The sequence below is a fragment of the Phyllostomus discolor genome, chromosome 4 (genome assembly GCF_004126475.2).
Source record: "Phyllostomus discolor isolate MPI-MPIP mPhyDis1 chromosome 4, mPhyDis1.pri.v3, whole genome shotgun sequence".
NCBI classification, from domain to species: domain Eukaryota; kingdom Metazoa; phylum Chordata; class Mammalia; order Chiroptera; family Phyllostomidae; genus Phyllostomus; species Phyllostomus discolor.
The window spans coordinates 167,858,909-167,884,089 of record NC_040906.2 but is presented as its reverse complement, the minus strand read 5'-3'; the positions used below and the strand labels follow the sequence as shown (position 1 = coordinate 167,884,089).

The 25,181-nt window shown below is 41.1% G+C and overlaps 1 protein-coding gene and 1 pseudogene across 1 annotated transcript in view; both read left to right on the top strand.

Moving 5' to 3' along the window:
- The window catches only part of METTL24 (methyltransferase like 24), a 94,820-nt gene that overhangs the window by 39,591 nt on the left and 30,048 nt on the right, over positions 1 to 25,181 (top strand). Inside the window, exon 4 of the mRNA XM_028510358.2 lies at positions 3,722 to 3,950. Coding sequence (XP_028366159.1) covers positions 3,722 to 3,950 — 229 coding nt within the window. The remainder of the gene's footprint in view (positions 1 to 3,721; positions 3,951 to 25,181) is intronic.
- LOC114494069 lies at positions 13,621 to 16,883 on the top strand (annotated as a pseudogene).

The window sequence follows — 25,181 nt, the reverse complement described above, 5'->3', positions numbered from 1 at the left end:
CAGGTGGCGGGGTGGGGAGGGGGTGGCAGGGGCATGGGCGGCAGGGGACATACTCCCCGACACTCAGGCAGTCCATGCCCCAAGCCCCAGGGCTGTGGCGGCAGCACCACTGCTGTGCCCAGTCGTTTCCGTCCTAACAGAGGACGAGGACACCACCGAGTGCGGCTGCGAGTGCAGCTGCGCGGAGGGGGAGCTCCCTGCCTTCTCATCTGTCTGCCTTTCCTGTACCCCTGAGACCTGGAGCAGGTGTCACCTCCACCTTCTCTCTGATGTTTGACTAGGAGCCAAAGCTTTTTATAGTATAGTTAAGTAAAAGACTTTTTTTTTTCCCTGGGAAAGTGACCTGTGTGTGAAGTTCAGTTGAAAATTAAAATCAGATCATGTCAGTTACATAGACCAAGACAGGAAAGGCACTGAAAAGGAACGTTGTGTTACGGAGGAGAGGAACGACAAGAGAGACAAGAGGCCATGGGTTCCGAGGATATGTCATCTACCGCAGTAGAATCAACCAGGCGAGTCTGCCTGCCGGTCTTCCCGTGTGGACCGTGGGGGCTGGTGGTGGGCGTGGGTGGGGGGTTAGGGAGGTGCCTACAGTGAAGTGAGAAACATCCCCTATTTCCTCCTTCATTTGGAAGACTGTGTTTCAGGGGTAGGAGTGAGAGTGGAAGGAAAACTGGAGATGGGGTAACACACAGGCAAATATTTCTCATCTCTTCTTTAGTGCTCCAGAGGGTTGCACCATTTGGCTTCAAGACATTAATTCTCAGCATCAGACAGAAGAAGATTTGATAGATGACACACAGTAAGGCAACCAGAGCCAGTATTTCACGCAGGAAATCCTGGACTTCCCATTGCCGTGAAGTCCAGCGACCAAACTTGCCGTCAGGAGCAATGACTGAACTCCAGAGCCAAAATTTCCATCTTATAATAGTTTAATTAACACAGGCGCTTATAGTGTATATGAATGAGGAATCGGAAAATCATGGAACCAAGAACACTTTTAGATAATTTGTCTCCTAATTGGTCCCATGAAATTTTAATACCATAGATATACTATAATCTATTTATGTACCATATGTATCTGCGCTTTATGTGTAAAAAGAGGAAGATTTTTTTTCTCTCATAAATCAGTTTTTGCCTCCTTAGGGGTAAGATCATTCATGTTGAGAATATATAAAAAAAATAAATCTTGGCATTTCATACAATGTTATTTAATAAAATTTAATAATTATAAAGTATTTTTATTCACTATTCAATGTCATTTATACCTTGGAAAACCAATTTCTCTCCCTCTAGTAGTTGGCTGTTTATAGATCTAATTGTAATTACTTTAATAATTAGATAATAGATAATCTAATTATCTATATCAAGATAGATAATCATTTGCCAGACTGCTGGAATGAAGAATGTACTACTAAAACTGCTAGGAAAAAATGCTAATTTTCATATTTCTTTCAACCCTTCTGCCTTCAATGGTGTGGGTTAAAAGCTTTCTTTACAGCTGCTCTGATTTTATTTTTTAAGTTTTTTTAACAACTTCATTAAGATGTAATCCACATACCTTACAATTCACTCATTTAAAGTGTGCAATTCAATGTTTTTTGGTTGTTGTAGTAATTTTTACAGCATTTTTGTCACTCCCCCAAGAGAAGCCTGTACCAATGGCAGCACTCTCAATTTCTTCCCAACCCTCTTCCCCCGCTCAGCCTCATAGTCCTAGGCAACCACTAATCTACTGCCTGTCTCTATAGATTTGCGTGTTCTGGACATTGCATAAAAATGGAAGCATAAAACACATGGCCTTTTGTGATTGGCTCTTTCGTTTCGCACAAAGTTTGTAAGGTTCACCCATGCTGTACCACATATCAGAACTTCATTCCTTTGAAGTGCCAAATCATACTCCATTGTATGGATAGACTCCATTTCATTTATTCACTCAACAGTTGGTGGACATTTAGGCTGTTTATACTTTTTGGCTCTTGTGAATGTGTTGCCATGAAAATGCATGTGTAAGTTTTTGTGTGGACATTTGTTTTCATTTCTCTTGGATATATACCATTTTAAATTTCTGCAAATAATGTATGAGGGTTGCAACTTCTCTACATCATTGCCAACACAGTATTATTGGTCTTTTTGATTCTAGCTTTAAAAAAGAGCCACCTTAGAGCCACTAGTGGATGGGAAGTGGTATCTCTTTGAGGTTTTGATTTGTTTCTCTCTGTTGGCTAATGATCTTGACCATCTTTTTATGTATTTACGCTCGGAGTTTTCGATTCCCGGGGAACATAGAGGACACTCACCTTAGTACTCTCAGGAATATTTTAAAAGGAATAACCAAGGACCTAAAACAGTGCCAAATCCGTCTCTCCTACTCTTACACAGTCATTCTGCCACACCAGATTAGAACATGGGAAACTCAGTGGAGATGACAGTGTTGTGAACCGTGTGGGTTCAGTAGGAGGTTGAAAGTAGGACACAGGATCTCTTGGGTAGAAGGAATGGGAGGTTTTGTGGGAGGAGTGCTGAGTCTTTTCCTGGCCAAGAGGACAGAGAGATTTATAACTGTGGGGACGGTAGAGAGTTGATGCGCGGCAGACCCAGTGAAGAGAGAGCAGCACAGTGGGAGCGAAGGGAGAGGATGAGGCAAATGAGAGTATTAAGAATGTCTAAGGGGAGGATCTCCATACTGAAAACTTACTTTATAGTTAACTAGAACCAGGTAAATGATTGTTATCCAAAGAACTGGTATATTTCTAAATTATGAAATAATCTGCAACTGTAGAGTCTGAGAGAGTAGAGCACTTCTGCACTGGGCCCAGGTTCAGTGGATGTTTTACAGGTGCTCCATGGGATATTGGTAGCTTAAGTCACATCTAATTATAGAATTTTGGGCAAGGAAGGCATACTCACCGCTAAAAAAATAATCTTCTCTCAGTTAATTTCATCATTCAAATTGATGCTTTAATCAAAGTGATGAACCTTATATGTATCACTAAATAAGGAATACTTTTGAACAAATTAAAAATTGGCAAGTATATGAATTTCCCACATAATGTGCCATCTATTGGGTACTTAAATAGAAATTCTGTCTCCTGTTGGTGAGAATTTTAGGTGAGGTGCCTCTTCTGCTTCTTGAGTACTAGATCCAGTAGGACCACAGACATTTGTCTTTTTTGCTTTACATGCTGTTTTAAAATGCAGTTTCTAAGAAAACAGCTGCTGCCTGTAAGTCAAACTGCATGCACAGCACTGTGGCCATTAGAATGGAGACAAATGACCTCATCAGAAACGGTACCTCTCTGTCCCTACGGGAACTGACCCTGGGGCTTATGTTTTCGACATATATGAGGAAATCTCTGAAGACAGCTGGATAGTCTTTGTTTCACTGCTGCTATGGTTTACATCTTTAACATTTTTTTAGATATTCTTCTACATGTTTGAGCATGTGATTCTCTGGTCTGTGTTTGTTTAGTAGATAGTTTCTCTTCTTTCTTTCATCCAGAAGCTTTTAGCTATAATGCTTTTTGTGTACAGTTAGAGTGCAATTTTTGTGAATATGTATAGTTAGCCACGTGTTAAAATAGAAGTCTTGCTATAACTAAGAAACTTGGCCTTGGAACTGTCATTTTTGTCAACCCAACACTTTTTCACTTTATTACATGTGTTGTTTTGTTTTTGTTTTTGTCTGAGTGTTGATTTCCATCCTCCTCTTTTTCTACAGGCTGGGAAGTGATGATACCCATTTCGAGGTCAGCATGGCCAACAACGGGTGTGAAGTGCATCGTTTCGACCCTAGTGTCAAATCAGCTCACATTCTGGAGAGTCAGCACTTTTGGTATCACCGCTTGTCCATCAACTGGCGCGACCCCCATCCAGCTGTTGCTGCCCAGAAACTACACAGCAACACCAGAAAATTGGGAACCATTTTGAATGAATTTGGGCATCACAAGGTAAGATTTTTTTCATTTGATTTCATAATTTAATAAAATGAACAATACAAACCAAGAATTGGATAGTTGAAGGTTCAGTACTTTTAAATGTTATTTTTTAGTTACAGTTTATATTCAGTATTATTTTGTATGAATTCCAGTTTCAGGTGTACAGCACAGTGGTTAGACAGTCATATGTTTCACAAAGTGATCCTCCCAGTATTCCCAGTACCCCCTGGCACTGTACATAGATATCACAATATTACTGACCATATTCTCTATGCTGTACTATTTTGTAACTAGAAGGTCCAGTTTTAACCTAACCCATCACCCATTATTATTTATAGCGTCAGCTCTGTAGACATAAGGTCTTGACAAGGAGAGAGATGTTAAAATTGTTTTGAAAGATTTAGTTGCAGCTGAGTAGTGCTAAGTAAGGTTTTGGCTAAGACCAGACAGGAAGACTAAGAAGCCTACTTCTGGCAGAGGCTCCAGAGCACCATTTCCGATTGGCACTCGATTTAAAATTTCCAGGCAGAGGAAAGTACTTATGTCAAATAGGCCTCAAATACAAAAAGGAATCAGACTCAGGCTTACATTTGATAACAGATCGCTTGTGTATCATGTTTTTCCATGTTGTAACCACTATTTCAAGTCTCCAGGCGCTTAAAAGTCAGAAAATATGTGTAGCTTTGATTAAAATGTACTTTGTAAAGTTGAATGGACATGATGCATGTTGCAACTGAGATACTTATGTTCAAAGGATGTCAAATCTCTACAAATATTTTATTGTAAATGGATAGCAAGAAAAGAGACTCAAACTTTGAACTGTGTTCTTAAAAGCAAATTTTAGTGTAGAGCTGAGCTAATTGCATTTTGTAGGCAGATACTAGAGAAATTCTCCTGAGCGTAGTTGACTTATGTTTGACCACCAGCCCTTTCTGGGCTTGGCCTATCTTGGCCTATTATTCCCAGCCAGAAGTGCCCTGTAATTTACAACATGCCAGAATGGTATGTCTGAGGAACAGTGCACACGGAGCTCAATTTTAAACTTCAGTTTACTGCTTGATCTTTAATCAAAGTGTGTTACCTCTGCATTGCTCTTCCCCCTCGCCCTTCTTTTTCTTCTTCTTCTTCCTCTCCTCCTCCTCCCCCTCCTCCTCCTCCTCCTTCTTCATCATCATCAAAAAAACTGCCTTTATTTCAACAGCAGGAGCTTCTTTGGATTTTTTCAAAGAATTTGCTGTGCTTTTAACATGTGACTAACTATTGATTTGTATTTTTCTTTGCCACGGGAAGTACTAGCATTTAATAGTTAGGAGCCTTAATGGAAAATTTATAGGATTTTGGGGGTAAGGTCTGTGAACAGAACCCAAAGGAGTGAGAACACTTTTCAGAACTTTATCTTGTTTTTGTTGCTTGTTACCTTCATAGAGCTGTTTTTTTACAGCTGGAAATTACAGGCTTGATTCTCTCATATGTCAACTCTAGATTATTCAAAGAACTAACTACTGATTCTTTGTATTCATTTAAGCGTTTTCCTGTTTGTCCTTAATGTTTTTTACATCTTGGCCCTATCTACCCACCCCCACTCTTCAAAGGAAACACTGAATAGATGTGAAACTCAAAGCAAGTTTGCCTTTTTCAATAATGTGTTAGCCAGAGATTTGGTAAATGTGAGGATAAAATAAGACTTTGAAAAACGATCTGCGGAAGTAATTTATCTAAGTCACACTGCCTGTGGAAAACGAGTGTTCAGACGGCAGGTTCCCACTCGATCTGAGCTTGTTTCACGCCCCGGGGAGCTGAAGCAGGCAAACCTTGATGCTGGGGATGAAGCAGGAAGTAAGTCTTCACGGCTCCTGAAACAGCAGGAACATTTACATACCTGGAAAAGAGAAATGTTTTGGAAAATTTCTTGTATTCTTAAAGCTACTTATTTATATTAAAAACCTGAATAATGTCACTTACAATCAGTAAGATGGTAATTTTTATGTGTATTTTACCACAATAAAAAATAGAAAAAAAAACAGTAATAATGGAAGTGATCTGGCCCAGAATTGCCAAGTATGTTTTTGCTGCTTAAAAAAAGCCCCTTGTTGTAGAATTTAAAAGAGACTGATATTCTTTTTTCTTTGAGGGGAATGCTTTACAAAAACAAAACTAAACCCATCCGTGTGAGTGATGACTTCCTTGAGGAACATGTTTCTAGGAGTTATGCAATGGCAGATAAAAGGAACCTGGTTTCTGGCCTGTGGCAAGCAGGGTCTGCTTTCATTTTTCTGCATGGGTACAGGCCCTGGTAAATAGGACGTGGCTCTGGCGTGAAAGCAGATTGAACACCCCCCCCCACACACACACACATGCACGCACGCACATGCACACACGCACACACACACGGCGGTGCTCTTTGCCTGGCCTTCTTCACTCATTTTTCTGGAAGTGAGAATAGAAACCAAAGGGGTTTGGGTTGTGTTGTTGTCACTTCATGATTTTAAAACATCTCATATTGTTTGGTGATGTTTTTCATGGTAAGCTGTTATCTTTCTTCTTTTTATCAGACCCTGTGATTCCAGCCACTCAGGCAAAAATGGAGGCAAAATGAAAGGAAGTGTTTTGAGATGATGACAGAAAGATGCATATGGCTTTCTTACTGCTTTTAAAACTCTTTGGTAATTTTAGCTTCAAACTATAAATCAAAAAATCTTTCTAAAGCATCAAATGAGAGCAGCTGCCTCAGCAAAAGCACGGGAACCAGAAGCCCAGTCTGTCAGGGAATAATATCACCTGAACCCAGCACCATCTGAAATGATTAACGGTCTTTACTGAATTGCTTGTTGCTGTAACTGCGCATTAGAATTTTCCAGAATATGACTAGAAATATTGAATCTGAAATTTCTGCACATATTAATCATAATGTGTGCTTTTTTCTAAGGTCTTTATTACACAGAGTATGCTAAATGATCCCGGCAGATTAATGATAAATTGTTTTTTTCACTCCCAACCATGCTGATGACATGAATGACAGGACTGCATCGGAGCTCCCTGCAGATGCACCGGTCTGGGTTTGAGGCTTGTCCTCTTTTTGGGTTTTGGAACTGGGCAAGGCACAGATGACTCTCTGGTGCTCAGTTAGACTGTCAGTGAAACTGGGTCAATGATACTACCCAAATGGATTGTTTTTGAGAATTAGATCAGAAAACACACTGTGAAATGCTCCAGCAAGGTGCCTGGCATGGATGAGTCATTTGTTCATAAATTCAAAGAATTTTTATTATCAATTTCAGTCAATTTTCTACTGAATTTCATAGAAACCATTTTCTTGCTCTGCTTTAAGGGAAAATACATTGGAGATTTTTCTGGAAATTGCTAACTGCACCTGACTCCAGTCAAGAGTTCTTAATGAAAGTTTTGTGTGAAACTGAAGGGCAATTGGTCCTTCGGCATGCTTGTTGGGAGCTATTCTTGTTTGCTGCCTCGGGATCCTGAACAGCTTTGCTGAGAGTGTATAGAAAGTAAATTCTATGCTGTGTAGAAATGAAATAAGCTGCTGAGCATGAATACAGAGTAGATGTAGACCAAGGGGGACGACCCGGGTGGAGCTGGACCTCCAGCCAGCTCAGTGCTGAGGAAAGAGTTGGGGGGCTCTTCTTCTCTGTGGATGCTGCCCCAGTGGCTGAGTGTCCCCGTGGGCCCTTACAGGAGAGGGAGTTTCTGCTTCCCTGGGCTGAGGGCTCCCCACTGATCACGCAACATCAGTTCTGTTGTGTGGCCGCTGCTCTGTTAGGGAGAATATGGGCTTTGAAATTAAACTACAGAAAGATTCCTTTTTCTTTTTGCTTACCCAATCAGCAAATATAAACAAGAGGTTGATACTGCCCTACAGTGGAATGCTTGCTTGGAATAGTACTCATGCTTTGCTTTGGGAAATGGAAAATGGTAGACCCTTTCAGCAAAAAAATTTCAGCCATGTGTATATATGATGTCACTTTTTAATTCCTAGAAATCTCTGCTTTACACTTGATCTTAGCCAAAAGGCCGAGAAGCGATGAAATCTTTGCTTTACATTTATTTTGTTTGCTATTAGTTCTGCCATTCCAGCTTTTTTTCCTTTTTTTTTGTGGATAAGTATTTTCATGAAATGCCATTATAGATCCCTTTATTTTTAATTTTGGATATAGTTTTAGTTTAGGTAGTGTATAAGAGTGACATTTAGTATATGCCTGGATTGTGTTTTTAAATTCAATCTGATAATCCTTGTCTGTAAGCAGGCGTGTTCACAGTTCTTGTAACCACTGGCATATTTGGACTCTTTTCACTCTTTTAAATTGGGCTTTTTTGGTTTTCTGCACTTGTTTCTCTTCTTGCCAAAGCTTATTTATTCCTCTTTCCAAACCTCATTTTTCTTCTTGCCAAAGCTTAGTTCAGTAAAAGTTATGTGGACAATTGGGCAGGCTTTTGTTAAACAAATTAGTTTTGATTTTTGTTTGATGTCTTCTACCAAAGAAAATAAAAGCAAATAATAAATATTTTAAAAAGCTGATGCTATAAAGGATAAAATAATCCTGGAATAAGGAAGTCATGGGAGAAGGGATGATTAATTTGATTATATATAAGTATAAAACTTCTGCATGGTAAAAATACCAAAAGCAAAATTAAAAGATAAATAAAAAACTGGGAAATATTTACAACTCATTTCATAAGCAGAGAGCTAATTTCACTTGTATGTAAAGAGCTTCAACAAATCAATAAAGAAAAGATTAGCACTTAATACCAAATTGGATAAAAATGGAAAAAACAGTTCACAGAAAAAGAAATACAGATGGATCCTCCGAAAAAAATGTTCTTACTTGCTCATATTAAGAGAAATGCAAATGAGACTATACTTAGATACAATGTTTTCATCCATCAAATTATCAAAGATAGAAAGTGGCATGAATGTAAATCGGTACCATCTTTATGCAAGGCAGTTGGCAATATCTATTACATTGCAAATGCACATATCCTTTGATCCATCAATCCTGCTTCTGTGAATGTGCCATATGGTCATGAGAACTGATATATGAAGGTTATTGTTTGACTCATTGAAATAGCAAAGGATAAAAAATTATCTACACATCTACATATCTGCCATGGTGGAGATGTTTGAATAAATGATTGTACATCTTTCCAAGGATTATTTACAATGCCCCATGAAAAAAAGGAAAAAGCAAATCTTTATATACTGATGTGAAACAATTTCTGTGATATATTTTTGATATATTTTTACGAAAAGGAACTTATAATGCAAAGCAATTGCTAAACAATTTTGAAAAAGAACAAAGTTAGAGCACTGCTTGATTTCAAGACTTAATATAAGTGATGGCCTTCCAGAGAGTGTTGTGTCGGTGGATAGACCTGTAGCTCCATGGAACACAAAGAGAATGTGGAAATAACCCCATATATAATTATTGAATTTATAATAAAAAAGGGGCAAAATATTTGAACAAACACTTCACCAAAGGAGATACAGAAATGGCAAAGCACACATGAAAAGATACTCACTACCCTTAATCATTATGGAGATGGAAGTTAAAACCACAGTGGAATACCACTTCCCAAATGCCCAAATGGCTGAAATTGTCTGAAGATTGATTACACTAAGCAACAATGATGATGTAGAGAAACTGGAACTCTCAAACATTTCTGGATGGTGAGGTAACTTTTTTAGAAAAGAGTTTGGCAACTTCTTATTCAGTTAAATGTAGATTTTCTAAAGATTGACCTAGCAAACCACTCCTAGGTACTTACCCAAGAAAGTTGAAAATGTGTCTACACAAAGACTTGTACTTGAATGTTCATAGCAGCCTCATTCATAATAGCCCCAATGGGAAACAACCCCAGCGTCCATCAACAGGTTAATGGGTAGAGAAGTTATAGTATGAATATACCATGTATAACATACCATATACCATTGTATCCCTGAATGATTGCACACCACACAGCGATAAAAAGAAACAACCTTAGCAATACACACAATGTGAACAAATCTCACAAACTTTCTCTTGAATGAAGGAAATGATGCAAAAGACTACATATTGTGTGATTCTCTACTTATGTGAAGAGGCAGAACTATTCTATAGTTTTAGCAATCAGATAGTGGTAGCCAGAAATATGTGATGGGGTGATGGAATAGGAGGTTTATTGAAATGGTCACAAGGGAACACTTTGGGGTGTTGATGAGCACATGGATGTATACTTATGTCAAAAGTCATTCACCTGTATACTTAAAATGTACGAATTTTTTATACATAAATTATACCTCAATAAGAGCAAGTTGCAGAATGTGTATACATTTCTATCGTTGTACTGTTTCATGTAATTATTTATATATATATGGAATCTCTCTGAACATACACATAAGAAAATTGTGATACCGGTTGACTCCAGGCAGAAGAATTGATTGGCTGTACTTCCTGTATCTTTTGAGTTTTGTATTTTGTGGGTATTTTAAAAGTGAAAATATTTTCAGTAGCTTCTTTTCCATTTTGTTTATTTTCTACTTTTGGAGTTCCTTTTTGATATATTTTGGAACCGCTCAGTTTATCCTCCTTGTCTCTTAATTGCTTTTTCATATTTTAAAATGTCATTCACCATTCTACTTTCGGATGACTTCCTCAGTACCACTTCCAATTCTTTAATTTCCTTTTTAACTATGTCCAGGCTAGAATTTGTACCATTTATTGATATTTTTAGAAATTGCAATGACGATATTTTTTGCTTCCAAGATTTTGAATTGGTATTTTTCCTGTCCATCTGTTCTCTTTTAGTTTTACATATTTTTATTTCAAAATGTATTACCACTGCTTGAATGTTTATGAAAGTAGGTATTATTCTATTTGATTGCTCTGAGTATTCTAAACATACTTATTTTAAACTTTAGTCAGATTGTTCAACAAAATTACTTTAATTTCCAAATGAAATGATGTCACAATTGTTGCTTTGGTTGGCTGTTTCTCATCCGTTGATTTCTGTGTGTGTTTTGGAATTTGCCCCCCTTGCTGGCTCATTTTCAGTGAGAGGCTTTGGGTTTGGTTTTGCTTTTTTCTTTTGTTTGCAGCTCGCCCTCCTCTGCCTACTGATTTTGCAGTGACCTTCGAGACCTGGTCTTACATAAGCATTGGAGGGCACCTGCTCCTCCCTGTGCGACGGGGAATATTCAGTCCCTGAACCACCCAGGGTCTGGCATACTTGCTATTTGCTAGAGTGTCTCTTTCCTCCCATCTCTGTAGGCCAGTAGTTGGCTTTGAGCCCCACTAGCTGTTGGCAGTTTGAGCCCCAGTGGCTGTCGGCAGTTTATTTCAAGCCCCTTTCTGACCCAGGAAACTCCACTAGCCCTTGGCTTTAATGAATGAATGTGGTTTGGTTGCTCTCTCACGGGAGCACTTCTAGTTCCTGGTCCCTGTAGGTCGTGCAACCCTAGGACCTCTGCCACCTGCTTTAGGGCAGGAGCCCAGCACGTCCTGGCTTCAGTCCTGCTTACTGCTTGGTGTGCTGGTTCACAGAGTTGTCTGTCCAGCGTTTGAGCCCTGCCTTGTCCTTTTTGTTCCTCTCTCTCTTTGCTAATTCCCCCTTTTTGCTTCGTGTTGGCATGGGGCAGGGGCATCTTTCCTTCATACTTTTAAGTCAACTTGACTCATCTTTTTTACTTAGAATTATCTGGAGAAATAATATGCATGGACTCAGGAGTCAACTGTTCTAGTTATGTTTTGTAATAAATATTAAAAACCTTTAACAAATGAAAGATTTTAAATTCTTATGTACGTTGCCCCAAATCATATTCTATACCAAGACTGCGCACATTGAATGTGTACGTGAACCTTCTGGAGAGTCTGGGGTGGGGCTCTAGATCCTGCATTTCTAGTGAGCTCCTGGATGGTGCTGCTGCTGCTGTTTGGGGACCATACACTGAGTAGCAAGATCAGCACCACAGCCTGAGCAACACGGAGGATTTTTAGTAGTAACTGGCAATGCTGGGGCCCGAAGCTGGGTGGTATTTCCCCAGGGGCCCAGCCCGGGGCCACTGGGTGCTCCCCTGATGTCCTCCTGGCTCAGCCTGAGCTCCTGCCAGGGAGGGTGTGTGGTATGAGGCACAGATGCTGCGTTGTGCTCCAGACCATTCTCCCTCCCATTTCTGCCCCAGCCTATTGCGTCAGATTTTTGTCCTAGATGTGGCGTTTTCCTGGGACCATTCTTTCCTCAGGGAGGAAGCTGCTTTATAAAAAATGTTGTCTGGTTGTCTGCCACACCAACGTAAGGCCCAGACATGCCTGAGTCCTGGATGATTAATGGGTTAGCTGGACCCCTGCTCTCTGATGTGTGTTCCTCACTCAGCCTTGTGGGGTTCCAGGCCAGAGACACTTGGTTGCGTGGAATCTCATCCCAACCCGCTAGGGTATAAAGACTCAGGAAATAAGTGATACTTGCCAACCTGACTTTCTCATCAGTACCTTCCTATAAAAAATGCAGGTATCAAAGCTTGAATACTTTATCTTTTATACAACCTATTTCAGAATTAATAAGCATCCACTTGAGCATCCAGAGGCCTTAGTCAGGGATGTTTCAGAAGAACACTGGGGCTGAAAACTCCATGGAAAGAGGATGTGCTGCGGTAAAGGGAGAAGCTCGCATGACTCTTTTAGCTCCCAGTGCAGTCTTCTGTTTGGATTTGCTTAAAGTCCGTTTCAAAGAGAGGTATCTTTCTGTGTATTTGAAAGCAGCTTCGTCTTGCAGAATTTAAATCACCACGGTTCTGTGTTTCTGTGAAATAAGCCAGTGGCAATTGAGGAGTAATGAGTCATTCATGGTCCTGAATTGAAATTTGAAATGCAGAGACATCTTTCCTGTCTCCATCAATCTTCAGTGGACCCCAAGGACAAGCCATCTTGGAAAAGCGAGTCAAGAACTTTCTCCCTCAATGTTCAGGAAATGAGTTTGGGCTTTTCATCCTTTTCACTCTTATCTAATGCTGAGATTTTCTGTGAAGCAAGCGGCCTGGGCTCTTCTTAATGAATTTCACACCATTCAGTATTTAGCTAGCATGTAGATGCCATCAGCTGTGAAGTCCACTTGAGAATGAACGAGGTCCATCTGCAATTAGCAGCGGTGTGGGTTCTCTTGGGTGTGTTCCCCCCCAGGTTTTCCATGGGCGGAAGCCAAGATGGGTGTTTTGTGTGAACGGTGCTCTGGAATTCAGAGACCCACTCCTACCTGTGCAACCGAGTGGTTCACAGATTTTACTGTTAGGATTCAGAACACCAGAAAACAGACCAAAAAATAATAGCATCAGGCCACGAGCAAAGAATCTAATCACCTAGGGAACTTGATTCAAATGTCAAACCCAGGACCAGCCTCGGGGATTCTGATTTAGCTGTCTGCATGGAGCCCCGGAACATGCATTTTTAACCCCCCACCCCCAGCTCTAACCCAGGTGATATGCAGATCGCCCCATGACCCTCAGCATGCAGAGAGGACGTCAGTGGCTCCGCCTTCCATTTGCAAGCCCTCATCCCCTGCTGTGCATAAAACCCTTTAAACAGAAAGTCGGTCCAGAGCATCGCTGTCCAATTCTGCACCCTCCCTCCGTGTCTCCTTCCCCAGTTGCTGTGTCCTCCCTGCCTCGGTTTCCACTATTGTACAGTGTATGATGATGCATAACACCTGTCATTTGAGAAGATTATCCAGTAAATAAACTCATGTCAGTGAGAGAAATGAAGGAGAAGTTTTGATGAGACAAGAACTGGGATTTTATAGAAAAGAAAGCATTATGACAAAAATCACTTCTTTGAGATTTTCAAAGTGGCCCGGTGTTATTACAAAAGAGGGAGATGTCACATACGGAGGAAATTAGCCTCCAGAAAGCTGACATTTATTTTTCTTCTTCACTGTGAATCAGAGGTGGGTGTATGTGTCTGAGAATCTTGCCATTTTGACAAAATTTGGGGACTAAGAGCCAAGTGAATCCCGAGGGAGCAGAGGGGCTATAAGCTTCAGATGCCCATGAAGGCTCCCCTTTGTGTGGCTTCTTCTCCTAAAGGGGGCTGTGGTCGACAGAGGCATGCTGTGTTCCGTGCTGCGCCACTCTGATGCTCGGGGTCGTGCAGCTCGGCAAGTTCCTCAGTGTGTGCTAAAAAGTGCTTCATGCCGTTGGACAGGAAAAGCCCTCAGAACTCACTTTCATACTTGTGAACCGTTTGAGGGAGTGTCCCCCTGAGCGAATCCTGCGAGGTCAGACCAGCACGCCCGGCGGCCTTGGGAGCTCTGCTCTGCATTGCCAGCTCCCCTCGGTGACCAAGCATCACAAACGACCGACAGGGCACAGGCCGCAGGAGTTGGGGCAAAGGCAGCCATACTTTCGTTGGGAGGTAAAACCTGATTTATTTTCCACCCTGTACAAATATCAGGAAAGGACGGTTTCATTTGCCACTTTTTAGTTAAAAATATAAGGACCATTTTAAAAACACAAATTTCCTAGCATGGCTCAGCATTCAACAGTTTTGCACCTAAAATGATAATGCAACATTTCTTATGAGAACTCAGTGCGATGAGTTCACAGCACACCATTAGAGGGAATTATGTAAAGCAGCCTCTCTGTTCCAAGTTTTATTTTAAGATGTAATTTATTCCAGATTCTGCAGGAAAAAAAACCATCCATGTGACAAGCCTGCTAACAGATGTCAGTTTAGTTTTATGGCACATGCCTGCATTTCAGACCCAGAAAAGGGAGATTATACTTTTTTGTCTGCTGTTTATTACATGACACAGCTTCCTAACGCTGTGCCCGGAGGACAGCTGATTAATAATCCATGGGCAAGCTACTTATCACCTGCTTTCATCTTCTGCAGTGCCGAGTGTAAGCTTTATTTCACGTTACCCTTTTGAATTACAAGAGGTGCTGGAAAGAGCATAGGTGCTGTATTTTCCTGTGTTAATATCACCTGGGTCAGAAGACAGACTATATTGTAGTGAAAAGAAATAAGAAGAAAAAATCATTCAACTAGATAGAACTAAATTTGTATTAAAAATTTTTGTGGTATTGGGGGAGCGAGCTGGCTTCATCTCGGCCTTTCTGCACGCCCGGTCTCTACCCGTGGGCTAAGTCGTCAAAATGAGCCACAGCAGCTTGGATGGGAACAACGACTTTGACGAGCAGTTGCGAATGCAAGAGTTGTATGGAGACACCAAGGATGGAGACACCCAGAAAGATCCCTGTAGAGAAACCAAGTCTTTCGGGCAGCCACCAGATGACACCCCCTACGAATGGGACCTGGACAAGAAGGCTTGGTTACCCAAGGTCACTGAGGATTTCATTGCTACACATCAGCCAATTATGGCTTTTCTAACAATGGAGGATCAAGCTCTACCTTAAATGCACAAGATGTTAATGCTAGGCCCCCAGAGGAACCGCCAAAAAGAAAAGTCCCTGAACCCACTGATTCCCAAAAGAGGGGGGAAAAGAGAAAGGCCAAATCAGGATGGTTTCATATTGGAGAAGACAAAAGTATAAATGTACATGTGTCTGGGTTGCCTTCGGACATTACAGTGGATGAATTTATATAGCTCAGGTCAAGGTTTGGCACTATTATGAGAGATTCTCGAACAGAAGCATTTAAGGTCAAGCTTTACAAAGATAATCAAGGAAATCTTAAAGGAGATGGGATTTGCCGTTATTTGAAGAGGGAATATGTGGATCTCACATGAAAACTTTTGGATGAAGATGAAATTAGAGGCTACAAATTACATGTTGAGTTAGCAAAGTTTCAGCTGAAGGGGGAATATGGTGCCTTCAAGAAGAAGAAGGATTGCAAAGACTACAAGAAAAAGCTGTCTTGGCCACAAAAGCATTTGGATTGGAGACCCAAGAGGAGGGATGGGCCATCCCGAATGCACCATGAGTGAGTGGTCATCTTGTGGATTTTGAGGGCGATCCATTGGTGCTGAATGAGATCAGAGAAGATCTTCGAGCAGAGTGTTCAAAGTCTGGACAAATTAGGAAGCTCCTTCTTTCTGATAGACTCTCAGATGGTGTGGCCTCTGTGTCCTTCAGGAATCCAGAGGAAGCTGATTATTGTTTTCAAACCTTTGACGGACGGTGGTTTGGTGGCCGCCAAATCACCGCCCAAGCATGGCATGGAACTAGAGATGATCAGGTGGAGGGAGACCACAAATGAAAGGGAGGAAAGGCTGAAAGGATGGGAGGCTTTCCTCAGTACTCCTGAGGCCAATGAAGGTCTTCAGTGTTCAAATTCCACATGTGCATCAGAAAGGGCAGGGCCTTCTACCAGGGCTGTCAAACTCATTTTCACTGGGGGCCATGTCAGCCTTGCAGTTGCCTTCAAAGGGCCAAAATAATTTTAGGACTGTGTAACTGTAACTACTCCTTAACTGTTAGGGAGTTGAAATTACATTTAGTCTAGAATCCAGACAAAAGCATTTTTGAGAGCACCCCAGCACATCTACCATGAATGCTCAAGAAGCTGCAGCTGAAGCGGAATTCGAAGAGCCTATAATGCGAGTAACCTGTGTACTTGTCCTTTGTCAGATTTGTTAAATGCATGCAGAATATTTTTAAAGGATTCTGGTTGAATTTTGTGATGTTCAAAAATAAAAATAAGTTATTAATATGCAGAAACTGAAAAAATATTTTGTGGTATTGGTAGATAAAACAAAGTAATTCTATATGATAAATGGTGTATCAAAATCAACTGTAAAAATAACTTCTTCAAATTACAGGGCCCATTTCTCTTGTTCGCATGGCATAGTAATTATTGGCTTACATCTTGCACTTCTGTTCACATTCCCATCTGTATGTCCAGTCAGTCCATCCATCCGTCCATTTATCCATCCAATAAATATTTACTAAGCATATTCCGTATGCAAGGACCTATACTTAAATAATAAAGATATAGAGATAAACAAGTTTCTTTTTAATTAAAAAATTTTAATTGTGGTAAAATACATGTAACATAAAATTTGCCTTCTTAACCATTTTTAAGCATATAGTTAAGTAATGTAATGTATATTCACATTGTTGTTCATCTAATCTCTAAAACATTTCCTTCTTGCAAAACTGAAACTCTGTGTATATTAAACATTAATTCCTCTCTTCCCCCAGTCCCTGGCAACTATCATGTAGTATTTGTCTTTTTGAGACAGGCTTCTTTCTTTTATCAAAAAAAGATTTTATTTATTGATTTTTAGAGAGAGGGGAAGGGAAGGGAAAGAGAGAGGGAGAAAGATCAATGTGTAAGAGAATCATCAGTTGGCTCTCACATGCCCCTAATTGGGGAACCCAGCCCACACCCAGGCATGTGTCCTGAACAGGAATTGAACCAGTGACCTTCCAGATTGCAAGCTGGTGTTCAGTCCACTGAGCCACACCAATCAGGCTTATTTCATTTAGCATAAGGTCCTCAAAGTTCATTCATGTTGTAGCATGTGATAGGATTTCCTCCATTTTTAAGGCTGAATAATATTCCCTTGTAGGTATAGACCACGTTTAATCCATTCATCTGTCAATGAACAACTGGGTTGCTTCCACCTCTTGCCTATTGCAAGTAACACTGCTGTGAAACAAGGCGCAAATGGCTTTCCAAACTCCGGTTTTGGTCCTTTTTGATACAGACCCAGAAATGAAATCAGTATATCCAATGGTAACTCTTTTTGTTTTTGGAGAAACTCCCATGCAGTTTTTCATAGTGGCTGTACTATTCTACATTCCCATCAACAAACCTCCTAAGATTTAACATGTTGCTAAAAACACAGAAATGTGATTCCGTAATGAGAGCTACAAAGAAGAAGTACCATGTGCTATGGGAGTGTTTAACGGAGAAATTCAACCTAACATGCCATTTATTTTTGTATTCCTGATGCCTAGTCCATAGTGAGGACCCCGTGAGTGTTCGGTGGGTGGGTGGGTGGGTGAGCCCTTCAGACCCTTGCTGGGTAGACCCCTTTCTTTGGTTTCCTTCCTGCTCTTCCGCTGCCCTCCTTTCTCCAGCGATGGTTCTGGAGAGCAGCAGGAGGATTTGTTAACAGGTTACTAGCTTTTCCTCGGTTGCCTGTATTGATCTCTGGTGAGATTACAGAAAACATTTTCCCAGTAATGTTCTTTTCCTAATTCTGAATATCATCAAGTATTCGGAGATGTTGAGGTATTTCCACCAGCTATGTTTCTGTCTTTTCTTGGGGGGAGAAAAAAAGAAGGTTGCCTGTGGATGTGAGATGAACATGTAGTGATGTTCGGGAGTGGTGGGCATTCGGGGAGAAAATGTTCTTCCTGTTCTCAGAACACTGCCTCTATTCCCTGGAGAATTTTGTTCTATAAAGATAGCAAAAGGGCTTCTTTCTCACTTGGCTCAAACAGTAACATTGTGCTCCATTCTATGCTATTTATAGATATTTTAAATTGAAATTTCATTCTTGAGATTTTAAATAGAATTTCAGACATTTAAAATGCATAAGCATTATATTTGGAGGCTTAAATGTCTTGTTTCTGGTTTTTGTTTTTTTTTTTCTTAAAGGAATGTGCTTACCTGATCCCCAAACCAATGAAAGACATTGTTATTATTCTGTCCGGTGTTTGATTTTGCACGGCTCTTTGCTTTTATTTGGCACAGCTCTTTGCTTAGAAATTTGAAATGGCTTGGCTGTTTGCCATGGCATTATTACTCTGGTGAGCCGGAGAGACCCAGTTATCTGTCTGAAACGGGTCTTGAGGGTTTCTCCTGGTTGCTCTGATCGTGGTACTGGCACAGAAAACAATGATGATGACATTTTCAGAAGGCTGTGTGGGGGTAGGCGGCAAGATTAGGCTATGTTGCTCGGTGGAAGGGTCACGGGCTCTCAGCCAACAAGACCCCGATGCCAGCTTTATCTCCTGTTGGTGGTGTGAATAGCACAGGTGAATGAAGCCCTTTGAGCCACATTTTATTTTTCTGTAAAATGGGGGCAATAACACCTTCTGTGCAAGACTGTTGGGATGAAAGACAGAGAGGCCTATAAGGAAACCAGCACAGTGCCTGGCAGGTTGCTCCCCATTTGGAAGCTGTTTATTAAACAGTTGTTGGGTTGGGTTGGCTTGGGTTGTTTTAGGTCAGTATTTTAATACTTTCCATGGAGTATTATGGTATGGACCATTTGGCATATTTTATTGCTCCCTGCTTTCTTAGTAATAGTGGGAAATTTCCAACAGGTGAACCATTTACTCTAGAAAATGTCAGAGAGTCAGTATTCTGGAGTGGGTTTGGGCAGTGTTTACAATAGCAGCAGTGTGAGCCTGATGTCCAGTCACCCCTTCAATGTCCTTGGGATCGATCTTTCTTCAGCGACAACCATGGCTATGATTGGTGTGCATTTCAGGTAGTCTACCTGCTTCATGGAATTGGTAGAAATCTTTCCCATGTCCATCTCTTGGGCATAAGTACTAACATCGCACGGGCTTACTAAGTATGTTGTGAAATCATTTGTGTGGTGAGTAGTGATGCCTTTGAAGGTATTTTATGTAACAATGTTTCTCTAATGCTTTTCCTACAGTTGACTTATGACATTGTATTTCCTCTAGCTTGAGTATCCTCTCTCTGAAACTGCCTGCTAATTTGGATTCTTTTTTGAGACATATAAAATTTAGTACTAACTGCTAAACGCTTAGGAATATTCCGGATAACTAAATTATCTGTCAAAGAGGCGCAATTGCCCACCTCTGTCCTCACTGCTCCTCTCCTGGGTGCCTGCTGTGTCAGGTAGCAACACCTCCTCTGAGGGGCAAGGTCTCAATTGTTCCATCCTCTTTCTTTTCCAGCACCTTCTTATAGATAGATATTCTATGTTCTAACCTAACTAGACAGTTTATTTCCAACTTGCCTAAACTTTCTCATTCCTTGTAGCTTTAGTCACAATTCTTTTCATTGCAAATATTTTCTCCGTATCTGAACAAGTCAAAATTTCACCTTTCTTCCAAGTATTGTTCCAAAGGATGTCTCATCCGCAAAGCTGTTCTTAAACAATTTAATTTTTTAATTACATAAATGATATATATTCACAGTAGATAATTTAGATAATAGAGAACACAGAAAGTAAAAGGAAGAAAATTAAAATTGCCTGTAATTCCACCATTAAGATAACTAGTAGTTATATATGTAGTTTCTCCTTTCCGACTCTTCTGCCCTGTGACACATGTATTTTAACTAAATTAAAGTGGGATTGCACTGGGTATGCTATTTTATCATCTGCCCTTTTGTCGTTGGCTTTATTTTTTAGAGCACTTTCAGGTCCTAGTCTGAGAGGAAGGTACAGAGATTTCCCGTACACCCCCTGCCCCCACACATTCATAGCCTCCCCCACTGGCAACATCCCCACCAGCGTGGTACCTCCTTACAAGTGATGAACCTGCATGGGCTCACCACAGTCACCCGAAGTCCATGTTAACTTTGTATAATGCATCCATATGTAACATATATAAGCATATGTATATGTATACATAATCAAATACATTGTTGATATTATGTTGAACATTTATCTGTTAGATCACTTAAGAAGAAAAAGGAATAAGAAAAATAAGTGTTTGTTTTACTTTCACTTATTTCTTCTTCAGTGCTCTTCTTTATTTATTCAAGTTTCTGACCTATATTATTTTTATTCTCTCTAAGGAACTTCTTTTAACATTTCTTGCAAGCCAGGTGTATTGGCAACATATTCCCTCAACTGCTGTTTGTCTAAAAAAGTTGTATTTCTCCTTCACTTTTTTATTATCCTCACCAGAAGACACATTTGTTGATTTTAGAGAGAGGGGAAGGGAGGGATAGAAAGAGAGAAACACTGATGTGAGCCAGAAGCATCAATCAGTTGTCTTCTGTACATGCCCTGACCAGGACCGAACCTGCAACCTAGCTTTGCTCCCTGACCGGGAATCGAACACACAATCTTTCGGTTTACAGGACAACACTCCAACCAACTGAGCCACACCAGCCAGGGCTCTCCTTCAGTTTTGATGGATAATTTTGCAGGGTATAGAATTCAGATCAGTGGTCTTTATCTCTCAACACATTAAATGTTTCACTTCACTCTTTTTCCTTGCATGGTGTTTGAAGAGAGGTAAGAACATAGTTTTTACCCTTCTTCCTCTTTAGTGAAGGTGTCTTTTGTCCTCTGGCTTCTTCAGGATTTTTTTTTCTGTATCTTTAATTTTTAATAGTTTGAAAATGATATGCCTAGGTATAGATTTGTTTGTTTTATTTTGTTTTTATCCTGCTTGATGTTTTCTAGGTCTCTTCTCTCTGTGGCTTTCTGTCTAACATTAATTTGGGGAAAATTTTCAGTTGTTATTATTTCAAATATCTCTTCTATTTCTTTCTCTCTTCTTCTTCTGGTTTTCCCATTATGTATATATTATACCTTTTGTGGTTGCCCTGAAATTTTTTGATATTTGATTCTGATTCTTCCCCACCCCCACACCAGCCTTTGTTTTCCTTGCTTTTCAGTTTTGGATGTTTCTATTGAGATTTCCTCCAGCTCAGAGATTCTTTCTGCTCTGTGTCCAATCTCCTAAGTGCATTAAGGCATTCTTCATTTCAGCTTTAGTGTATTTGATCTCTAGCATTCCTTTCGGTTCTCTCACTGTATTTCCATCTCTCTGCTGACATCTCCCATCTGTTCTTGCACGCTGTCTGCTTTACACATTAGAGTCCTTGGCATGTTAATCACAGTTGTTTTAAATTCCCCGCCTGATAATTCCAACGTCCCTGCCATGTCTAATTCGGATGCTCGGTCTGTCTCTTTAGATTGTGTTTTTTGTGTTTTGGTATGCCTTGTAATTTTTCTCAGTGGCCAGTCATGATATACCACATAAAAGGAATGGGGTGTAAGTAGACCTTTAGTAAGGGGGAGGTGGGTTGGGCCGGGGGGGTGCCGTGTTCTGTGGTCCTATTGTGACAGGAGAGTAAGAAGCTGGGCGAAGTCCTGGGCAAGGGGAATAGGGAAGCTGAGACAAGGGAATTAAACAAGGCCAAACAATTTGAACAACTCACATCCAGCTAGTGAATCACAAGACCTTATCTCCCCTAACCAAAGACTCTTAAGAGCAAATGGTTTATACCTGTCCTCCCTAACCAGAAAATATGCATCTTAAATCACCCTAGTCAGGGAAAAGAGAGAACAGAGACCCAATTAATGCCATTTGTGCCAGCTAAACCGAAGGACAGATGAAGTCAGGGGAACAAATAACAAAAACCCAATTAGAGCCAAACAGACCCAAGATAACATTAAAACAGTAAAGCAGACCAAAGAATAATCCCAAACTCCCCTATACACTCTTCTTGGTGCATCAGCACATTAAAGACGCACATAGGAAGCTAATGAATATTCTGCTGAAACCCTCCCCTAAGATTTTCACCTGCAGAAAAAGAGAGAGAGCCCGCAGGACAAAGCCTCAGTGCTGGCTCTCTCTAAAGCATGCCCTTGCGCCTTCCCGGGCCTGGACCTCTCGTTTCCTCCCAAACTCTAAGGGTCCCCATGAGCCTTGCCACCAGGTGGAGCAATGGGCATTGGCAGCTGGTCCCTGGCTTACCTCCCGGCTCTGTGTCCATGGCCCCCTTGTCCTCTGACTCCCCAGTGAGCTAACAACAGCAGCCCGGCCTGGGCTCGGTCCTTTCCTGTCACGTTTCTAGGGAGCCGAAGCAGAGCACCGCCTAGGCTCTCTGCTGTCCTTCTCGCCTGAGTCCTTCCTTTGTTCCACTGTCCCCAGCCTTAATATACGTACTTGTAAAATGATCCGGACTCGTGTTGTGAAATCTTTCCTGCACAAAGTCAAGAACCCACACACCAAGGCCGGCCTGAGGCAGACCTGCTCCGGGCTGGTCCCTGTCCCGAAATGCTATGGTTAGGACTCATTTTTTCAGTGAGCCTATGCCTCTGGAAATGTCACCGAAGTTTCTTAGGTTTTTCTCCCCTGCAGGTGGAGCAGGATGGCTGGCGCAGGCTGGGGTTGGGTATTTCCCATCCCTGGGTCAGCTAAGCACTAGGGCACCCCAACCGACTGGGCTCAGTTAGCTAGTTTCTCTGGAGCGCAGGCCTTGTTAGGAAGACCGGAGTACGATGGCATATTTCAAAATGCTTCCTTTACCCTTCTCTGTGCAGGAAGCCTGCGGGGGTTTTTGGGATATTTGCTGTGGGAATATGGCCAAATTCCTTGAGGTAAATCTCACAGTATTGTGAGGACACCCCATGACTGGGTCCCCCTGGGGTTTTTCACTCTCAGACTTGACCACATTGTCCACAGCAACTTGTCCAGGACCATCCTGGTTTTCCCGGCCCCAGTGCCAGGTCCTGGGGGCTCCCCTGCTGGCCTCTGCTCTGGGCCAAGACTCTGTGTGTCCCCCCTCTGATTCCTGTCTTTCTAGTCCTGGGGGAGCCGTGTGTGTGGTGTGACCCCTGTCTTCTCCCCTCATACGGATCCAAGATGAATTGCTGATTTTTCAGTCTGTTTACCTTTTTACTTGGAGAACTTAGCAGCAACTTCTAAGTTCCTTAAGTGTGGTATTGGAAACCAGATGTTCATCTGCCCTTTTTTAAATTTAAAATATCTTGAACATTTTAACATATTATTGATAACATTTTATGTAGAGTCATTGCAACATTGTTTGTCATGGCAAAATTTTGTAAACAATATAATTGTTCTTTAATAAGGGACTGAATAAAAACCCATACAAATGCATACTTCCTGAATGTATAAGAAGATGCTGTAGATCTATTTTTTGTTAATATGGAAAAAGTGCCAGAATAAATTGGTAAGGGCCCCAAACAAAGTGCCCAACAATTGATAGATATAGTATGATATCCATTATTTGAATAAAAATAGAGGTTATTTGACTGAAAATAGAGGTGTGTGCACTTTTAAACAATGGTGTCTATGGGTAAAGGTACTGGGGATCCTATGATGGGAGAGAAATATTTCATTGTCCTTTTAAAGGTTTTGAATACCTTTTTTTTACCGAGTGCATTTTATATGTTTCCCATAACATCTTATGAGATAGCTGTCTGCAATGTACTTTAAGAGCTGCATATGTCCTGGCGAATGGAGGTGACCACTCCCAAAGTGTTAGGCATGTAGATTATTTCCAGTTTTTAACTACTGTAAATGTGCAGTCTTAAGTCTTTCTGTGCACATTGCTAAATTACCCTCAAGAGGGTCTGTATCATTTCACTTTACTGGGATTCTTCCAGTAAATGTGATTGCTGACTGTTTTTGAATTTCCATAAAGGCTTGTCTGCATGTCTTTATGAAATGCAGCTAGCTCCTTGTATCGCAATTACCTGGGTACTCGGTGTATCTTCGTAGTATACTATGTATGACCGCTGCAATGGGCTCTGAAATTCCTGCAATAGTGAAATATGTATTTACCTTTTCTCCACCGCAGCCCACAGCACAGTGCCTGGCCCCTCTGAAATGTGTGGTAAATAAATGCAGGCGCAGTGACACGAGTGAGTTAGTTGGTAGCATCTTTCTAAATGATGGTGGTGAAGCTTGTTCAGCCAGCCGAGCATCTTGAGATCATACCTCTCCTTATAGACACTATACTCTTTGGGGGACATTATGAAATACCAGTATCTGTAATTTAATGATTTGATTTAGGGATAATTTTACTAGGAGGAAACATGACTACTTAAATGTGTGTAATATAAAGTCACAACAAAGATCAGATGTAACCAAGCTACAGGACTAAGCAGGATTGACTACTGCAGTTTCCCCCTTAATGATTGGTTGCCACCTTTCATTTAGTTTTCTTCCATTGGCCCTTGGTGGCAGACAATTAGCAGATAGTATGAAGGCCTAAGAAACACTGATGAGCTTTGTCATGTGGGAAATTACCTTGATGCAATGTAGCCTCCAAATTTAAACTACCAGGCAAGCTATTCCCAAATTAAGATGTTTGAATTACATGGTTTATTGAACCCATTTAAAACACACAGTGAGAAGCAAGGGGGAAAGAGATGGAGTAAGTTTATGTACTTAGGGTTGCGTACAAGTGAGGTGGGAGGACCGCACTGTGAGGCCTGGTCAGCCTCCATCCCCTCCGCCTCCTGCGCCTCCCCCCACTTCACCCCACTCCTTTCTCCTTCCCCTTTCCCCCCTCTCCCTGCTCTCTCACCAGCCTTCCCTCCTTGTGGTATGTTTAAGAGAACAGAGTTGAGATTTGGAGCAAGGAGGCTCAGTTGGAA